The 18,863-nt window shown below is 40.5% G+C and overlaps 1 protein-coding gene across 5 annotated transcripts in view; it reads right to left on the reverse strand.

The window, feature by feature from the left end:
• LOC127416222 (E3 ubiquitin-protein ligase LNX-like) overlaps positions 1–18,863 on the reverse strand; it is a 60,460-nt gene that overhangs the window by 8,686 nt on the left and 32,911 nt on the right. For 3 of the 5 annotated variants that reach the window (XM_051655448.1, XM_051655452.1, XM_051655450.1), the window contains 4 exons: positions 16,067–16,320; positions 14,091–14,246; positions 8,998–9,206; positions 7,641–8,030 (listed from right to left, as the gene is read on the reverse strand). In XM_051655448.1, the coding sequence (XP_051511408.1) occupies positions 7,641–8,030; positions 8,998–9,206; positions 14,091–14,246; positions 16,067–16,320 (1,009 nt within the window). The remainder of the gene's footprint in view (positions 1–7,640; positions 8,031–8,997; positions 9,207–14,090; positions 14,247–16,066; positions 16,321–18,863) is intronic. The other 2 variants (XM_051655449.1, XM_051655451.1) reach the window with 1 other exon arrangement.

Consider the following 18,863-nt stretch of genomic DNA (forward strand, 5'->3'; position numbering starts at 1 on the left):
TAAAACAAAACATAGCAAAAAATAAATAAAAATATTAAATAACCCTTGTTCAAAAGTCTGCATACCCTTAGTTCTTAATTATGTGTATTGCCCCATTTAGCATCAATGACAGTGTGCAGTCTTTTCTAATAGTTGTCTATGAGGCCCCAAATTCTTGCAGGTGGTATAGCTGCCCATTCGTCTTGGCAAAATGCCCCAGCTCATGCAAAGTCTTTGGTCATCTTGCATGAACTGCACATTTAAGACCTCCCCAGAGTGGCTCGATGATATTAAGGTCAGGAGACTGTGATGCCACTCCAGAGCCTTCACCTTTTTCTGCTGTAACCACTGGAGGGTCAACTTGGCCTTGTGCTTAGGGTCATTGTCATGCTGGAAAGTCCAAGAGCATCCCATGTGTAGCTTTCATGCAGAAGAATGCAAATTGTCTGCCAGTATTTTCTGATAACATGCTGCATTCATCTTGCCATCAATTTTCACAAGATTCCCCATGCCTTTAGAGCTCACACCCCACCAAAACATCAGTGAGCCACCACCATGCTTCACAGTGTGGATGGTATTCTTTTCACTATAGGCCTTGTTGACCCCTCTCCAAACATAGCACTTATGGTTGTGACCATAAAGCTCTATTTTGGTCTCGTCACTCCAAATTACAGTGTGCTAGAAGCTGTGAGACGTGTCAAGGTTTTTGTCGGGCATGTTGTAACCAGGCTTTTTTGTGGCATTGGCGCAGTAAAGGCTTCTTTCTGGCAGCTCGACCATGCAGCTAATTTTTGTTCAAGTATCGTCTTATTGTGCTTCTTGAAACAACCACACCGTCTTTTTCCAGAGCAGCCTGTATTTCTCCTGTGGTTACCTGTGGGTTTTTCTTTGTATCCCGAACAATTTTTCTGGCAGTTGTGAATGAAATCTTTCTTGGTCTACCTGACCTTGGCTTGGTATCAAGAGATCCCCGAATTTACCGCTTCTTAATAAGTGATTGAACAGTACTGACTGGCATTTTCAAGGCTTTGGATATCTTTTTATGTCCTTTTCCATCTATAAGTTCATCTAAGTTCAGTTACCTTGTTACACAGGTCTTTGACAGTAATTTTCTGCTCCCCATGGCTCAGTATCTAGTCTGCTCAGTGCATCCACGTGAGAGCTAACAAACTCATTGACTATTTATACACAGAGACTAATTGCAATTTAAAAAGCCACAGGTGTGGGAAATTAACCTTTAATTGTCATTTAAACCTGTGTGTGTCACCTTGTGTGTTTGTAACAAGGCCAAACATTCAAGGGTATGTAAACTTTTGATCAGGGCCATTTGGGTGATTTCTGTTATCATTATGATTTAAAAAGGAGCCAAACAACTATGTGATAATAAATGGCTTCATACACTATATTGCCAAAAGTATTCGCTCACCCATCCAAATAATTGAATTCAGGTGTTCCAATCACTTCCATGGCCACAGGTGTATAAAATGAAGCACCTAGGCATGCAGACTGCTTCTACAAACATTTGTGAAAGAATGGGCCGCTCTCAGGAGCTCAGTGAATTCCAGCGTGGTACTGTGATAGGATGCCACCTGTGCAACAAGTCCAGTCGTGAAATTTCCTCGCTACTAAATATTCCACAGTCAACTGTCAGTGGTATTATAACAAAGTGCAAGCGATTGGGAATGACAGCAACTCAGCCACGAAGTGGTAGGCCACGTAAAATGACAGAGCAGGGTCGGTGGATGCTGAGGCGCATAGTGCGCAGAGGTCGCCAACTTTCTGCAGAGTCAATCGCTACAGACCTCCAAAGTTCATGTGGCCTTCAGATTAGCTCAAGAGCAGTGCGTAGAGAGCTTCATGGACTGGGTTTCCATGGCCAAGCAGCTGCATCCAAGCCATACATCACAAAGTGCAATGCAAAGTGTCGGATGCAGTGGTGTAAAGCATGCCGCCACTGGACTCTAGAGCAGTGGAGATGTGTTCTCTGGAGTGACGAATCACGCTTCTCCATCTGGCAATCTGATGGACGAGTCTGGGTTTGGCGGTTGCCAGGAGAACGGTACTTGTCTGACTGCATTGTGCCAACTGTGAAGTTTGGTGGAGGGGGGATTATGGTGTGGGGTTGTTTTTCAGGAGCTGGGCTTGGCCCCTTAGTTCCAGTGAAAGGAACTCTGAATGCTTCAGCATACCAAGAGATTTTGGACAATTCCATGATCCCAACTTTGTGGGAACAGTTTGGGGATGGCCCCATGGCCCACAGAGTCCTGACCTCAACCCGATAGAGCACCTTTGGGATGAATTAGAGCGAAGACTGCGAGCCAGGCCTTCTCGTCCAACATCAGTGTCTGACCTCACAAATGCGCTTCTGGAAGAATGGTCAAAAATTCCCATAAACAACTATAGCTGCAAAGGGTGGGCCGACGTCATATTAAACCCTATGGATTAAGAATGGGATGTCACTTAAGTTCATATGCATCTAAAGGCAGATGAGCGAATACTTTTGGCAATATAGTGTATGATCACTATCCTTAAATAAAAGATTTCATATTTTCAAAATCAATGCCAAAATTTCACAATTTCTTCCAGGGTAAGCAAACTTTTGAGCACAACTGTACTATATATATATATATATAGCGAGAGAGAGAGAGAGAGAGAGAGAGAGTATATATATCGTCGCTGCCGATGAAAAACACGTTTCTCCACTTTTGCCAATTTTGACATTTTACCATAGATGGAATGCGGTGAATGACGATTCATGCCTACTGTTTGAATTGTGCATCGAAAGACCAATGAAAAGATGTTTAATCAGGCTATCTGTTTAACAAGTATCTCCATTGGCTTTCAGAAGTGTCCATCAAAACCGCATATGTTCCGCCATTATGTTTTGAAGAGCGTCAACTACCTCAGCTGTCCGGCTGTCACTTGAAGCCAGAGTCAGTCAGCTTATCTATAACACCACCACCAAGGTAAAATATCTCCTCTTGTTCTTATCATGATCCTGCTACTTTAGTCTCGTTTTATTTTTGTTGTGGTAGGATTGTGACAGTCTCCTCCACCCATCTGTGAGGTTGTTCCATGTGCTTGTGTTTTCTTCTCTCCCTCGTGTTTCTCACAGCTGCTTCAGCAGCATAGTCAGCATTGTCATGGCAACGCTGTTTCGCGCTTATCAGCGGTACCTGTCTTCAGTGTTCTTTTTTCTATTTAGTTTATACTTTGTCTCATCAACCCTGCCAGATCGTTGTGCTTGTTTCCCTGTCTAGTTAGTCTATTCCAGTGAGCTCCAGTTTATATTTGGTTTGCTATTGTTTTATTTTTGTCTAGCTTTTTGTTCTGTTCTCCCTCGTGAGAGTTTTCTGTTTGTATTTTGTTTTTCTTTGTTTAATAAAACATCAATTCGCCTCCTGCGTTTGGGTCCTTCCTCCAAATCCGTGACAGAATGATCTGGCTAACCTTGGACCCAGCAGAGATGAGTTTTTGTTTTTCCCCCAGGTCTGGTTTTCCTGCACGTTAGAGAGTGGCGCAGGTCGAGAAGCTCTACGGGCTACAGCACGAGGATAAGTCTGTGTGGGGGTATGCTTTTGAGCTTTTGCCATTGTCCTCGGGTCTGGGATACAATCAGGTCTGCCTGATTGAGCATTTTAGGGAAGGTCTTAATGAGCCCATTAGGTCCTCTGTCCCATATGAGGGTGAGGGTGGAGATCTTCTCGAGACTATCAGGCTGGCCATGAGATGGGATGCGGTCGTTACAGCCTGTGTCTCGGGAGATTTCCATTCTTCATTCCAGTCTGAGGACGATGTCATTCCCCCACCGGAGGCGGACATCTCATCCATTTGCTCCAAGTTCCGGAGGAGGAGTAGGAGAAAGATTCCCCTGCCCCTGTTAGTGCTCACGACAACGGAGGTCATTCCACAGTTGCTGCCAGCATTCCCAGCCACAGAGGCTGTTTCCCAGTCACTACCAGCGCTCCCAACCACAGCGGTTGCTGCACAGCCTGTCTATTTCCCTGTGGCTGTTGATGAGTCTGTCCATTTCCCTGTGGTCACCAAGTCTGTCCAGTTCCCTGAGGCCATTGACAAACCTTTTCTGTTCCCTGTGGCCATCGACAACCCTGTCCAGTTCCCTGTGGTCATCAAGTCTGTCCAGTTTCCTGACGCCATTGATGAGCCTGTCCTGTTCCCTGTGGCCATCAATGAGCCTGTCCAGTTTCCTGTGGCCGTTGATGTGTCTGTCCAGTTCCATGTGACCATCGACGAGCCTGTTCAAGCTCCCATGTCCAGTCAAGTCTTCTCGTCCAGTCAAGCTTTCACGTTGAGTTAAGTCACCAAACCAAGTTAAGTCACCAAGCCAAGTCAAGCCACCAAGCCAAGCCATGTCAAGCCACCAAGCCAAGTCAAGCAGCCAAGCCAAATCTAGCAGCCAATCCAAGTCTAGCAGTCACACCTAGCCAAATTGCTATTCACTGGTCTGTTCCGCTGGCACCACCTTGGTCTGTCCCACTGGCGCCGCATTGGTCTGACCCGCCGGCTCCTCCCTGGTCCATCTTGCCGGCGCTGTCCTGGTTTGTCTTGCCAGTGTCTCCCTGGTCTGTCACACTGGTACTGTCCTGGTCTGTCACGCTGGTACTGTCCTGGTCTGTTCCACCGGTACCGCCTTGGTCCATCCCGCTGGCGCCGCACTGGTCAGACCCACCGGCTCCTCCCTGGTTCATATCACCGGCTCTGTCCTGGTCAGTCCTGCCGGTGTCTACCTGGTCTGTCCCGCTGGTGCAGCCCTGTTCTGTTCTGCCTGCACTGCCTTGGTCCGTCCTGCTGGTGCCACCCTGGTCCGTTCCGCCGGTTCTTCCCTGGAATTTACTTTATTCCCTGTATATTTTGCTTGGTCTCAAGTTTTTTCTTGTCTGTCCTGTGTTATTTTGTGCCATCCACCTGTTTCCCCCACCCTCCCATCCCGTTGTCTGGTCTTTTGTCTAGTTTTGTTCTTTCTTGATCTTGGAACACCTGAGGGTTGTCCCTTGGGGGGGGGGGACTGTCATGATCCTGACACTTTGGTCTCGTTTTATTTTTGTTGTGGCAGGATTGTGACAGTCTCCTCCGCCCATCTGTCAGGTTGTCCCATGTGTTTGTGTCTCCCACGTGTTTCTCACAGGTGCCACTTAGCAGCACAATCAGCGTTGTCATGGCAGCGCTAATTTGCACTGCTCATTAGTATTATTGTCTTCAATAAGTTAGTACTTGTCTTCAGTGTTCTTTTTTCTATTTCATTTCTCCTTTGTCTCGTCTGCCCTGCCAGATCGTTGTGTTTTGCTTGTTTCCCTGTCTAGTTAGTCTGTTCCAGTGAGCTCCAGTTTATATTTGGTTTGCTATTGTTTTGTTTTTTTTGTCAAGCTTTTTGTTCTGTTCTCCCTTATGAGAGTTTTCTATTTCACCACCTGTGTTTAGGTCCTTCCTCCAAATCTATGAGAGTTCTTTGAAAACAGCCATATTCGGTTGCCAGAGTTACATCTTTGCAAAACCGCGAGTGAAAGCTGACGCAATTTATGCGTTGGACTCGGAAAACGCGTCTCGAGACCGAACTGCCCACTCAACAACTGGAATAGAAACCCTAGTCATAAAACTGATTTAGATCTAAAATAGTAAGTGAAATCTCAGATTATATCCAAAAATAAATTCTCTAGCAATTGATAACCCACCAACTGAGTTCTGGGAACAAGAACAGTAAGACTCGAGTCTGTCACTGAACATGCGCCATTGGAATTTACGATGAGAAAACCATGTCTGTCCACGTTCGCTAACAAAATTAAAAAACAAAAACAAAAAGTCCAATTAAAATATAAAACATTTCACTAACAGATGCGTAATGATAAAATTCGATTTATGGTTCTAAGGATGACTAATTATGTTATTTTCGATTCATTTATAAAGAAAACATTCTTCCATGCTCCAGAATTATTTATTTATTTATTTTTGGAGATATGTGTTTTTCATCATACAGCGATGATATACAGTATATATATATATATATATATATATATATATATATATATATATATATATATAGAGAGAGAGAGAGAGAGAGAGAGAGAGAGAGAGAGAGAGAGAGAGAGAGAGAGAGAGAGATACACATTTAAAATGAACAGTCTTTGGGCTGTTCACACCGAATGCATCCTTGCACTAAAAAAAGGCTAGGAGCAGGACATTGAATAGAAGAGAATGCAGCTTGCTTACATTCTTTTTAACTTGACACAACATCTAGAAACTGTTGTGCATTGGTCAAAGATGTCTGCCGCAAGTACGTAGCAAATCATGGTTCATGGTTCATGTCTCTGATGTAACTAAAGCCTATTGGCTATGTAAAAACAAATGGACGAGCCCTTCAATATTTCCCACCCAAAACTTTCTTTCAATTGGAAATACAGCAACACAGGACAGAAAAGTGCACTCGCCATGCAATTTCATGTGGTGTTTTTAAACTGGCACAATGCTACAGTGGGTGAATGCTAGGCTAACATTAGCCATCTACTGCTAAATCTTTCGACTCCACCAGAGAGCAAACAGAGGACAACAACTTCCCAAAGGACTGAGCAGCACTAAAACATTTAAAATTCAAAATAGATTGTTCATACCCAAGAGACAAGTGTGTGTGTGTGTGTGTGTGTGTGTGTGTGTGTGTGTGAGTGTAATGTCTCATTACTCTCTGGAAATCTAGGAACCACAATTACCAGATGTTGTGATGACTGCTAATGCCCTACAGCTCCAACTCAGTGTGAATGTGTAATTATGTCTAAGAAGAAGTGTGTACTTATTAAAGGAGAACTAATATATATGGAGATTTGGGAACTGTATGCTGTAAAAAGGGAATGGTCTTAAGTTTTTCTCTTTTAGATTGATTTCTCTTTTCCTGTTCTTTCTCATCCATTCCTGTTGTTCTATTTGAGTGAACCACAGCTTTGAAAAATCTGACAACTCTGTTGCTTGTGTAACTCTCAAGCACATACCCACACACTCACGTTGTGGGCCCATGGAGTTCTTGGGAGTTCAGTGCTCTGTCGCTATCTCTTAAATGAGTAGGTCTAGCTTGTTATTGCACTAATTGGACTAATTTAATCAGTTTCCTGCCCGTAGTTAATCTATGTCAGAAACTGCTTGCTGTGAGTGGCCATCTTGGCTCCTTCGAGACCAATCTGAACAAGACAGGAAGCAGCAAGCTGAATAACAACCATCAGACCAGCAAGACCCACCACAATGATATACATATCAAACCATGCATTTGCTATACTATCTCACACATGAAACCACTATTTAATTGGATAGTTCACCTTAAAAAAAAAAAAAAAATCTGTTATCTTTCCTAAGCCCAATTCCAACTTTTATTCTTCTGTAGGAAACAAAAGGAGAAGTTAGGCTAAATGTTACCTTCAGTCACCATAACATTTTGCCTAACATCTCCCTTTGTGTTCCATGGAAGAAAGAAAGTTTGAATCAACATGAGGGTGACAAAATGATGACATAATGTTTATTTTTAGGTAAAATATTGCTTTAAGCCTGAATGACCTGATTGCATTCAGTTTCATTCAGGTCTGATGAAAATTTGCATTGCACTCGGTGTGAATAGTTTTAATAAAAATTTTTTTACCTTTAACCTCTCCAACAATGCTATTCACCTGTATAAGCAGCGCGGCATGCTCAGGGGCACCATATCTCAGGTCATGCCCGTTGATAGCCAGCACGCGGTCATCCACCCTCAGTCTTCCGTCAAGGGCGGCTAGCCCCCCCTCTAGTAGATGGAAGATGAAGACGCCATGCTCCTCTGGCCTGCGCACCAGCTTGATGCCCAGCTGCTCGTCTGGGGCCCTCTTAACGAGGACCACGTGTAGGCTGTCATCTCGGATGGTGGTGGTATGGGTGGGGAAGGCCTCGGTGGGGGAGTGGTGGTGGGTTCGGTAACGGTGGCGCTGCTCCCGCAGTACAGTCAACCGCAACAGTGTGCAGGGCTGCTTAAGAGCTGCCACGGCATAACAGTGAGGCACATTACTGATGTCTATACCATTCACCTGAGAGAGAGAGAGGGGGGTGGAGGTGGAGATGGGATGAGATGAGATGTGATGAGAGATATAGAGTGAGACAAAGAGAGGTGGAGGAAACAATAGAAAAAAAAGAGCTATTAAATTTTTTTAAGCCTTTTTAACTTTTAGAGGATAGTAAAGAGAGGACAAAAAATTATGGGAATGTTAGAAGGGGAAAGGGATCTGGAAATGTTGCGAGTCGGATTCAAACTTGTGTTGCCTATATTGGCACAAGAGCTCAATGTGTTGGGACATGCATTAGATGCTAGGTCATGGCTCTGGTAGTAGATACTTTCTCCAGTTCTGAGGTTTGAGCTTTAAAAAAAAATCCTCACAATACCCACTGCACACAACAGATGGTAGAGCCCATGACAACATGTGCTATCATGACCAGGACAATTCACTCCTACTGTACAATGACGTAAAGTCAGATCTGTCTCCTCTCTCTATGTCATTCTTTTCTCAGCCTAACACCATGGGTGTGAAAGCTGGGAAGCCAGGGGTAAATATGTTTCCAATATAACCAACAGCATGTTCTCTGATTGGTGGATCTCACTTCAGAATTATGGGCAGTGTAGTATTTTACCACAATTAAAATTAGTTTATGTTTTCAGTGTGTGCTCTGTTGTAGTCTGTGTAAAGCCTTATGGCATCCTTTTTTTTTTTTTTTTTATTTATTTTTTTTTTAATCTATTGTAATCAATCAATCTAATCAATCATAAATCTTTTAGTTATGACATAGTCTCCAGTAAAAGGTGATCTCTTCTACTAGCAGCCAGGTAAGTAGATTGAATTTCTGATAAGCGCTGGGTGAATTACATTGATTTTTAACATATTTTGAAGAGGACATATTTTGAATATATTTCTGCAATATAACATGCCATTTATTACAGACAATAAAAAAGCCCCCTCTGGATAAAATGTCAAGCTATACCCTTGCCTAACACATACACACCTTGAGGATCATATCTCCAGGCAGCAGTCTTCCATCACGAGCAATGACCCCCTCTCTGTAGATGTCCTGAATGAGGATTCGGACAAGAGGGGTCTCGTTGCCCCCGACAATGCTGATAGCCAGTGGTTCACAAGGATCCACCCTGGTGATCTTAATACTGGTAACCTCTCCATCGGGGATGAGATGATGCAGCTGAGGTAATGCAAATACTAAGAGAGAGAGAGAGAGAGTATCTACGATCAGTATCTATGATCATCATTTTCTGAGTGGGTGGTAAACAGGGCATCTCTCCAGACAAAAATCGATCCAAACATTACTTCATACTGTAAAAAGAGGAAAAAAACATCTGTAGCAAACAAGCAATGAATTAATTTCATCAGAGCCTCACAAACAAAACACAGAGGGCTCATTTCCTACTTGTAGAGGCTGTGCGGTCCTAAACTAAAGAGGATTTTCAGCAAAAGCCCAATTCGGACAGGACTAGTTTTCCCTGAGGAGGTCAGGGAAATTCGTGTTTCACAGACATTCTTTGTGCTTTTAATCTCATCCGAAAGTCTGTTTTTCTCTCACAACCTCTGTAAAAATTGCATAGTAAATTACCTACTGTTTTTCGGTTAAGTCAAGGGTCCTCTGAGAAATTCAATATCCCGAATGCGAATGTCTGTGATGGCTGATATTGAATTTTCACAATGCATCTCCTCATGTATTTTGACCTGCATGAACTACCGTTAAGATTGTATTTATGCATGGCAATCTTCTGCCTGCAGCGCCTTTCAATATGGATATAGATTTTTTGCCATCTGACGAAAAAATAAGAAAATAAAATCAACAATGAGAGCCAAATCACAAAAATTGCTCAGACTGGCCACTGTAAAATCAGCGTCAGACAAGATACTCATCTTAATTTCTCCGATCAATTACGTAATGTTATAATTAGATAAGTCACTGATAAGTCTTGTATATTTCAGTGGGTTTATGATAAGCAGCCACTTTTATAAACTCATATGAAGTTCATTTTAATAGGCTTTTTAAAATAAGTAATGTATAATGCATAATTAATAAATTAAAATTAAATCTATCAATTAAATAGTTATTTGAAATTCATTTTTAAATGACAAGTAATTTTTTATTTAAACAGATAACGTTTAAAAGATACATTAATTTTAACACCTAAGTTGATGTGTTCAACCTTCTGTAACACCCACATCTAGAAAACAGACACTCCCACCTCTGTAATAACATGGACTGTCCGAATCAGTACATGAAATCACAGACATTGTTTTATAATAATTGTAACTCAAACGTCATTTAGAAAACTAGTTCCGTCTGAATAGGGCTAAAGAAATCACTTGAAAGGGTGAAATCAAATGTCAGACTGGTTTTAATCTGTGCCTGAGGAAATAGACAAAAATCTAAAACAAAAATGTAGCCACAGAACTAGAGTTATGGAAATTTAATATTATAAATGTTTGTGCTGTATTTGTTATGGGTGACAGAATTGTACTGCACCTGTGCCTCTACTCATTGTGCTAAAGACTATGAACTACAACTGGATTTGGTAATGATCCCAGTGATTTGTCTCTCCTTATCTTTGTCTTTCCCTCCTTTCTCCATAACTTTCTCTCTCTCTCTCTCTCTCTCTCTCTCTCTCTCTCTCTCTCTCTCTCTCTCGTATCCCCTGTTCTCCACAATCAATCTGTAGTTCCTCACTTTCAAAGTCAATATTTTCTCCTCTTCTGATTGCTTGCAGTGAGAGAGAATGTGAAGCTCATTACTACAGCAACCTGGGGGTATTACATAACGAACACACACACTTAAAAAAAAAAAAAAGCCAACTAAAAAAGTTTAGTGACTGGTTACAATTACAATTTTGAGTTGGCTTCTGCAAATTTAATTTGAGTTGTTATTTGGCCTCAAACAGATATACATACTTGTATATACTATATGTATAATATAATAAAATATATGTATATAGATTTTGAAGGTGGAACAGCAGTGTAATGTTTACATTTCTACACTTGGAATGCATTTATCCAAAACAGCTTACATTCATATTATACATTTTATCAGTATACATATTTCCTGGGAGTCAAACCCATGACCTTGACATTGTCAGTGCCAGGAACACTGTACCACTGTAATGTCACCTTTTTCAATAAAGTCTTTTTAAGGGGCTCACTTTTCATTTAGCTTTAATGAGGAATGAATCTGTAAAGAGTTTTGCAACATTCTTTATCTCTTGCACACACTTATTAGCTTTAAAATGTCCACCGCAAATACAGACTTTTGTTCTAAATTTATGAGGCACACTCGGCATTGTAATTCATAAACTGAATATAACTTTGATAGTTAAATGGCAAAAATTGCATAATGGTTGATAAAACTGATCGGGGTGAATTCACTAAAAATGAATTGCATCCAGTAAATGTGCCATTTATTTGCATACACTGTCTGCATTGATTTTGTGCCGATTCACTAAAAACATTATGCAGATCAGGCAGTGCTGCAAACGTGCACACAAATCTGTGTTGAACACAATTTACACAGCACAATTCCTGATCTTGTGTGTCTGTTCTGAGCGCTATATAGTGGAGGATGGAGCAGACCACTGCGATCTGGCACACTTTGCTGCGACTGTACAGCATCACTCCACTACTGTGATCCAGACACCTGAATCATATCAAGATGCTGAAAGTGCTATTGACTACGGATATATGCCAGATTATTACACTCTTTTCCATTATTTGATTAATTACTTCTGCCATGTTCGGTAGAAAACATACACAAACATTTATTTTAAATAAAATTCAGTTTATCGCCTGCTTTCCTCGGGCAGTAAAAGCGTAATGTTAATTGTGCCTGCTTAAGCTAGATCGCGGGTGTTTAGTGAATAAGACTCAGCACTCTATTTTCGGGAGTGTGCAAAGCACAGCATGAGAGCACTAATCCTTAGCACAATTTTCTGTGGGTGTATGCACGAAAACTGTGGGTGTATTGTATGTTAATGAAGTGCCGTGAAGAGCAATTTGCTATTTTCCTTAGAAATAGGTAAATTGCACTAAGATGTTTTAAAAGCAGGTCTGTTTTCAGCGCAAAGTCTAAATTCAGTTCCTGCATTTGCAATTTGGATATTCCACCAGCAGGTGGTAATAAAGTTCATGTCCAAACTCTGAAAATATTGTGGAACATCTAATTAAGTCCCTGACAATTACAGTTGTAGCCTTCTTATGAAACAAAATGTATGAGATTTGTGTTAAACTATTTATTGGTCATGGTTTATTTTTCAATTATTATTGTTTATATTTTTCAATTCTATTTATGATCTAATTTGCATTGGTATTTTTCCACTTGTTGTCATTGAATGATTTTTAATTCACTGAAAAAGGTGCCGGTGAAAAAAGTTGGAGAGAGTAAAATTTTGGATTTGGTATGATTTTTTTGACCACTTCTTTATTTTGATTATGTTTTCGGTTCGTTTGAAATATATTTGGTTTAATTTTTTCATGTTTCAATAAATGAATTTAAATGTTCATGCAGACACAATCACTTTTAATACTAGCCATGATTTTTGTGTCAGTAGATACAAATTATGAATAATACTTACATTCCCTATAATTTAACGGAACATCCATCCAAATCCTGATAATAACAACATTTTCTAAGCATATTATTCTAATTTATTGCATACAGTTCATTTACACTACCAACTTCTTATGAATGTGCTGTCTTTGTTTATATCACTGGTGCTTGAGGGAATGGACTATACAGTACGCAGGCGGTTCAATAACTGGAGAAGAACCTACTGTAAGAAATAAATTGCACTTGACCCAGCCCATTAGCGCACTGAATGCACGATTTGCCAAACCCACTTTTGCCTAGACTTAGTACATGCTTGCATGAAAATACCAAAAGTTCATGGCCATACCCACTGAATTTGAGCTGAAAACTTATGGCATAGCACTGCACTTAGCACTAGCACTCTTAAAATAGGGCTCTCAGATTGTTTGTGCTAAAATACCACACACAAATGTGAATTGAAAGTGAATTCGCCCCATTATCTTTTTCTATGTTTTATCAAGGAGCAAGCATTCCTCGAACTCACTTTTTATCGTCACTAAGTTCCTCTGTCCAGTCCCTCTGCCCCAACAACACACTGTCTCATTTACTTTCTGTCTTTCTCTCTCTCTCTGTCAAGTCTCCTCAGGCTCCATCTGCATTATTAAAGGACCATATGCTACTGCGGCGCTGAGCGGACCCAAACCAGACTGTCACCTTCTGACACGCTCTCTTTCTCCTTTATTATCCACGGATATTTTTTTGTATGTTACTGAATGATAATAGATGTCAGGACATTCAAAGTCCATTCCCAGAGGCCAAGAACATGCTTTGATTTTGTGTTTTGTGAGATATAACAGTACCAGTGTGATATTTAAATATTTATGAACATTTAAGGTCCTTGTGCTCATAATTACAACACAATAAAGTATGAAATGCCTGTATATAATGCCTTGTACACTTTAAATTAATTTGTTTGGTCAATCTATATACATGCCTACTAAAGCAGTGGCTCTCAACCTTTTTGAATCCAAAGCCCCCCATTATCAGAGAAAATATTCGAAGGCCCCCCATGTTAGATATTTATATTATAATATATTTCCTTAAAACTTGTGATTCCAGAAATGTCTAGAACAGTATATTCTTCATAAAAGCAAGCTGTTGAAGGGAGTTAATACATTTTTTTTTTTTTTTTAGCATTTTCAGTAGGTTGAATTATAATCTATCATATTTTAAGAGATCTTGAGGCCTCCCTGGAAGCATGCTGAGGCCCCCTAGTAGGTCCCAACCCCCTGGTTGAGAACCACTGTACTAAAGTACATTTGCATTTATACTAACTGGCTATTCAATTTCAGTTACATGCTTTATCAGTATGTGTTTTCCCTGGGAATAGAACCCACAATCTAGGCATTGCTAGCACCATGTTCTACCAGTTGAGCTACAGGATCACTTACAGTAAATATCTACAAAATACAGTGTCATGCCAATTTTACAATGAAAAAGTTAAACAGGCTAGCAATTGAAAGACACACACTCACCCTCTGGTGGTATGTTGGTATTTCTAAGGTTGTCTCTTTCCTCTGTGGTCTCATTGGCCACTGCTGTCCCACTCTTGGTCCTCCTCAGGACACTGAACGCTCTATTCAAGCGGCGAAAAGACCGACTGCGCACCGATGTTCGATCAAAGTTACGATCTGTGAGTGAAAGAAACAGAGAGATGAAGGAACTGAGAGAAAAAGAAGTGGAGACACACTTCTCTGCATAAACATGTCTGGACATGTCCCTCATCAGCCAATCAGATTTTTGGACATACATTACAATGTCATCACACATTAGCCAATCAAGCGGTCTCCTTTTTGTTAGTGGTTGCTGTTGAGCATGAAAATATATTGCACCTGCAGTTCAAGCGATGAACCTGAGAAAGAAGCACCTGGTGATTTCACAGGCAGCTTTGCTGTATTGTGGACACTGCAGTAAGATCAAAACGTCTTTTTCGCCAGTGCTCTTTCCTTTAGGTCAGACCTGAATCAGCATAGAACAGTGCAGACCACTTTTTCTGCATGTCTGTGCAACTTCAAATATTGCAGAAGAAAGTTTCAGACAATTAAAATAGAACTAGAAAGTATGAGTGGTGCTTACACGTCCATAACTTGCAGCCACAATGCTCAGGTGTGGGTGGTTGTCATGCATTGCTATCCAGTTTCAAGGGTGTTTTGAGTAGTTTTTAATGTGTTGCAATCTGGGCTGGTACTAGGGTGCAATCTTTGTGGGGTACTTGTAGGTTTGGGGTGGGGATGGGCTGACAGGACAACGTTGATCGGAAGTCAAGGGCAAATCAAGGGGGTGTGTGCCCACCCTAGACACTCCCCCTTCCCCCATGCTGAGAGTGCGAATGATTATGCCCCAGAAATTGTCCATGCTGTGTCTTTGACATCACATCTGAGATGCTACATTTGCAAAGAAGTAAAAAACTTTGTTGTGGTCTCTACTTTTAAGGTTACGTTTAGGTTTTAGTGTAAGGTTTTCTGTGTTAGGGTAGAGACAGTTTAACTAAAACAGACCACTCGAATTAGAATGAATGGGAGAAATTGGAACACTCAATATGGCGGGAGTAAAAAAGGAAGTGTCGGTATTTACAACAGGTAAAAATGCCTAAATAAGCTATATAATTTGAGGTATCATTCCTACCAAATATACATACTGAAGTTTAAGACATTTGTTAAATCCCTAACCTTACGTCAGTGCAACAAAAAACGTAATGCTTGCCTAAATCTTATTTACGCATTGTTTTGCCCTCTTTAACATTTCGATACATCTATTTCTATATGTCTCTCACTCTTTTTTCACTCTCTCTATCTCTGATGGACAAAGCTCTGACAGTGGCATTGCCTGGGCTGGAGACAGACAGCTTGTTCAGCAGCAGTGTCATACTGTTTCTAGTCCCAAAGCCAGAAATGCTGGTGCAGCTGCATTTATTGTACCCATTCTGAGGGCTTCAAGTTTCTTGAGGGGACGTAAGACAATGAAACACATCTGAACTACTTTGTGGAGGTCAGGAAAAGGCCTCATAAAGTATTCATAAGGCATATTTGAACTGTTTTACTTTATCTATGCTTTGTTTCTTTAACTGCAATGTCAATTGAGTGTCTCATCTGAGACTTTTCAGACAAGCAATTTGAATTGATTTTTGTATAAATGACATAAATGGTGCTTGAAGGGTGACTGCACAAATGGCATTTATCTGATTAATTGTTCCAGTATGTGTGAGGGAGAGAAAGAGAAAGACTGATAGTTAAAATGCATATGTGTGTGCAAAAGTGTAAATGTGAGTCAGTTTACTTAGCTTTACTTTGGAGACAAAATTCTTACATTTGCTAAATCTGACAAAACCTCAAAAAACGTGTGTGTTTGGGCATTTTTCTTTTTTATTACCGTAGAACTTTAATTCAGGCTCACAAAACACACTAATACACAGACAAAGACACCCACACACATACATAATGTGCGCACTCACACTCACTCTTCCTTGAACAACTGCGTGCTGCCAGGCTGGTGGTGCTCCCTGACTGGCTGTTGTCTTCCACACTGGGCTCATAGGCGGGGTTAACCAGGCCATGCTCATCTGATAGGAGGGTGATAGCAGAGGAGGGGCAGCCGTCCCCAGGCAATGCTGCCAAAGTGAGCTCCGAGGTGCTGTCTGTGCAATCCCCCTCTTGAGAGCGCCGCTTTCTCTCAGCGGAGAGGCCGTAGTGTGATGCTCCTTTACACCTGTAAGAGCACATACACATGTACCAACAACTAGGTCAGCAAGATACAGTACCTTACAATGAATATGTCATCATCTGCATGCCAATTAGGAAAGCAAAGTCATGTAGAGGAGACTGAATAATCACTTTGATAAAAAAAAAGAGTGTATTTGGACCGAGGCCCTGACGTTTTTTCGTTTATTCAGTATTGCATCTGCTGCTACATTATCTGTGCATGTGTATACTGTTGCGGTGCTGATATACTGTATTATGCTACATTGTCATAGAGGAGACCAGATTTGGAAGCCGACAAACAAACAAACACATTTCACCCTAGGAAGCATGGAAAACAAACATAAAAGACTATAAAACAGCTCACCTTTGAAATGAGATGCTCTGCCTTACAAAACTAATCATGCGCTAAAGCTATCTCTTTATGACCTAACTGCACTCAAACAAACACGCTACACAGGCAGGCGCTAGGGTAAATTACATACAGCATGACTGGAACCAGAAATAGACTGGCAGCTTATGCAGTATTTGTACTCAAGAGCATTCCTCAAATGCCACTATGTGCACACACAGATTTATATTGACAAACCAATAAACCATCAGTTCATGATTAGTCAAACACGTGCAAACCCTCATACAAGGTCACAGGTGCATTCTCCATTTTGAATGTCTGAGCTCTAGAAACATAGCGGTACACAGTATGTCTGAAGAGACCTCATTGCATTGAAAAGATAAAATCAAAGTAATCTTCCGAATTACGTTATTTAAAGGTGAAGTGTGTAATATTTTGATATCTTCATTTCTCCTATCCCAGCTCAATATGCAGAGACAACTATAATGAGTAAGCTATCTGTAAGTTAATTTCCCTAAAAAGTGTAAACACTGTGGCTCTGTGGCACTATGTTTGTTCGAATAAAGGCCACAGACCAACACAGCACCATTGCCTCAACCAGTGGTGTAAACTTAGGGCATAACTATCTGTTTGGGTGATCAAAGGTAGCCATTCTATTTGCAAATCTGTTTGGTGAGACTAGTGGCTCAGAAATAACACAAAAAGGTGGGCAAAAGGTAACAAGAAAAGTTAAAATCAGCTCCAATGATTCTACTGTGAATGGTACTACCATTACAGCCGCTATTGGAGCAGAAATGTCTCTGAGGGCCATCTGTGAAGAGATAAATCAATGGATGGACACATACAGACAAAAATATTGTATGTACAACACCAGAGAGATGCCATGCCTTGGAGACTTGGTTAAAAATAAAGCATTTTGTTTCAGTATCCATGCCTGTCTACACCCTTACAACCTATATCAGAGAGAGAGAGGAAGGGGGACAGAGAGAGAGCTTCATCTTGACAGTGGCCGTATATCTCACTTACTACTGACCACTGATTGGAGTTTCTCAGGTATGCAAACTCAATAACCGCTCTAGAGGAACAAGGGCTACCTACACCCTGATTCTGTTACAGGGCTGGTGGCAGACATAAAATCCTGTTTTGGTGAAAGTGTTAATTTCGTTAACAAAAACTAAATGTAATTGAAATCTTTTTCATTGACTGAAATAAAAGTAGAACATGGTTGAAAAAACTAAACTAACTAAACTAAAATACTTTTCACAACTCCAAAACAACTCAAATAAAATAAAAAATGACCTCAAATTAATCTTACTAATATTAGTTTTTGATACACAGCATATTATAACATTTTACAATCTGCCTTCATTAGACATGAAAAGCTACTGGAGAGCGGTATCACAAGACTGCCCTGAGAAAATTAATGACGCATATTTAAATGATATCAGCAAACGTTTTAGTTTTGGAAGCCAAAACATACTAAAAATAAAACTTAAATAAAAACTAACTATGTGCAGACTAAAGAATAGATAGATAGACAGACAGACAGACAGTGTAGTCTCCCAGGTGGTCAATATTCAATGAAATGTATTTTGTATGGATTTTAGGAGGTTGTTCAATTTACTTAATTAAAATGAACTAAAGTAACACAATTCTAGAACATTTTGTCTCAACTTGATTTCATTGCATTAAATCCAATTAAATTTTTAAAAATCAATTTCATGAATACATTTTGTAGCATTAATGAAACTGGGCAGGGGATTTCCATTTCCCAGCATGCTTTGCATGGGACTGGATGGGGTGAACAAATATTAAAATAAAGTGTTATTTTATGCATGGTTGAGCAAGATGAGAACAGGAGGAGATTTGTTAATGTTATATTTTATTGGTATTTAAAAAGAGCTTCTGTTAGGCTGGAATATTGTGAGTTACCATTGCGGTGAAGATTGGCGTTTATGCTTAGGTTGAGGATGGACTTTCACTTTCAAGTGCTTAGTGAATCAAGTACTGCATAATGCTATAAGCAGTTGCTATCAAATTGACAGCGCAACCATTTGACTCGCCTCACACTCGCTCGCCTGGCATGTAGTAATGAGTAGTATAATTAATTATGTTTATATAGGAAAATTGAGTTAAAACACTGAGTACATTGAACTGACCTATTTTAACAAAATTAAAGTGGCTCAATGAGACTGACTTGA

The sequence above is a fragment of the Myxocyprinus asiaticus genome, chromosome 25 (genome assembly GCF_019703515.2).
Source record: "Myxocyprinus asiaticus isolate MX2 ecotype Aquarium Trade chromosome 25, UBuf_Myxa_2, whole genome shotgun sequence".
In the NCBI taxonomy this organism is placed as follows: Eukaryota; Metazoa; Chordata; class Actinopteri; order Cypriniformes; family Catostomidae; genus Myxocyprinus; species Myxocyprinus asiaticus.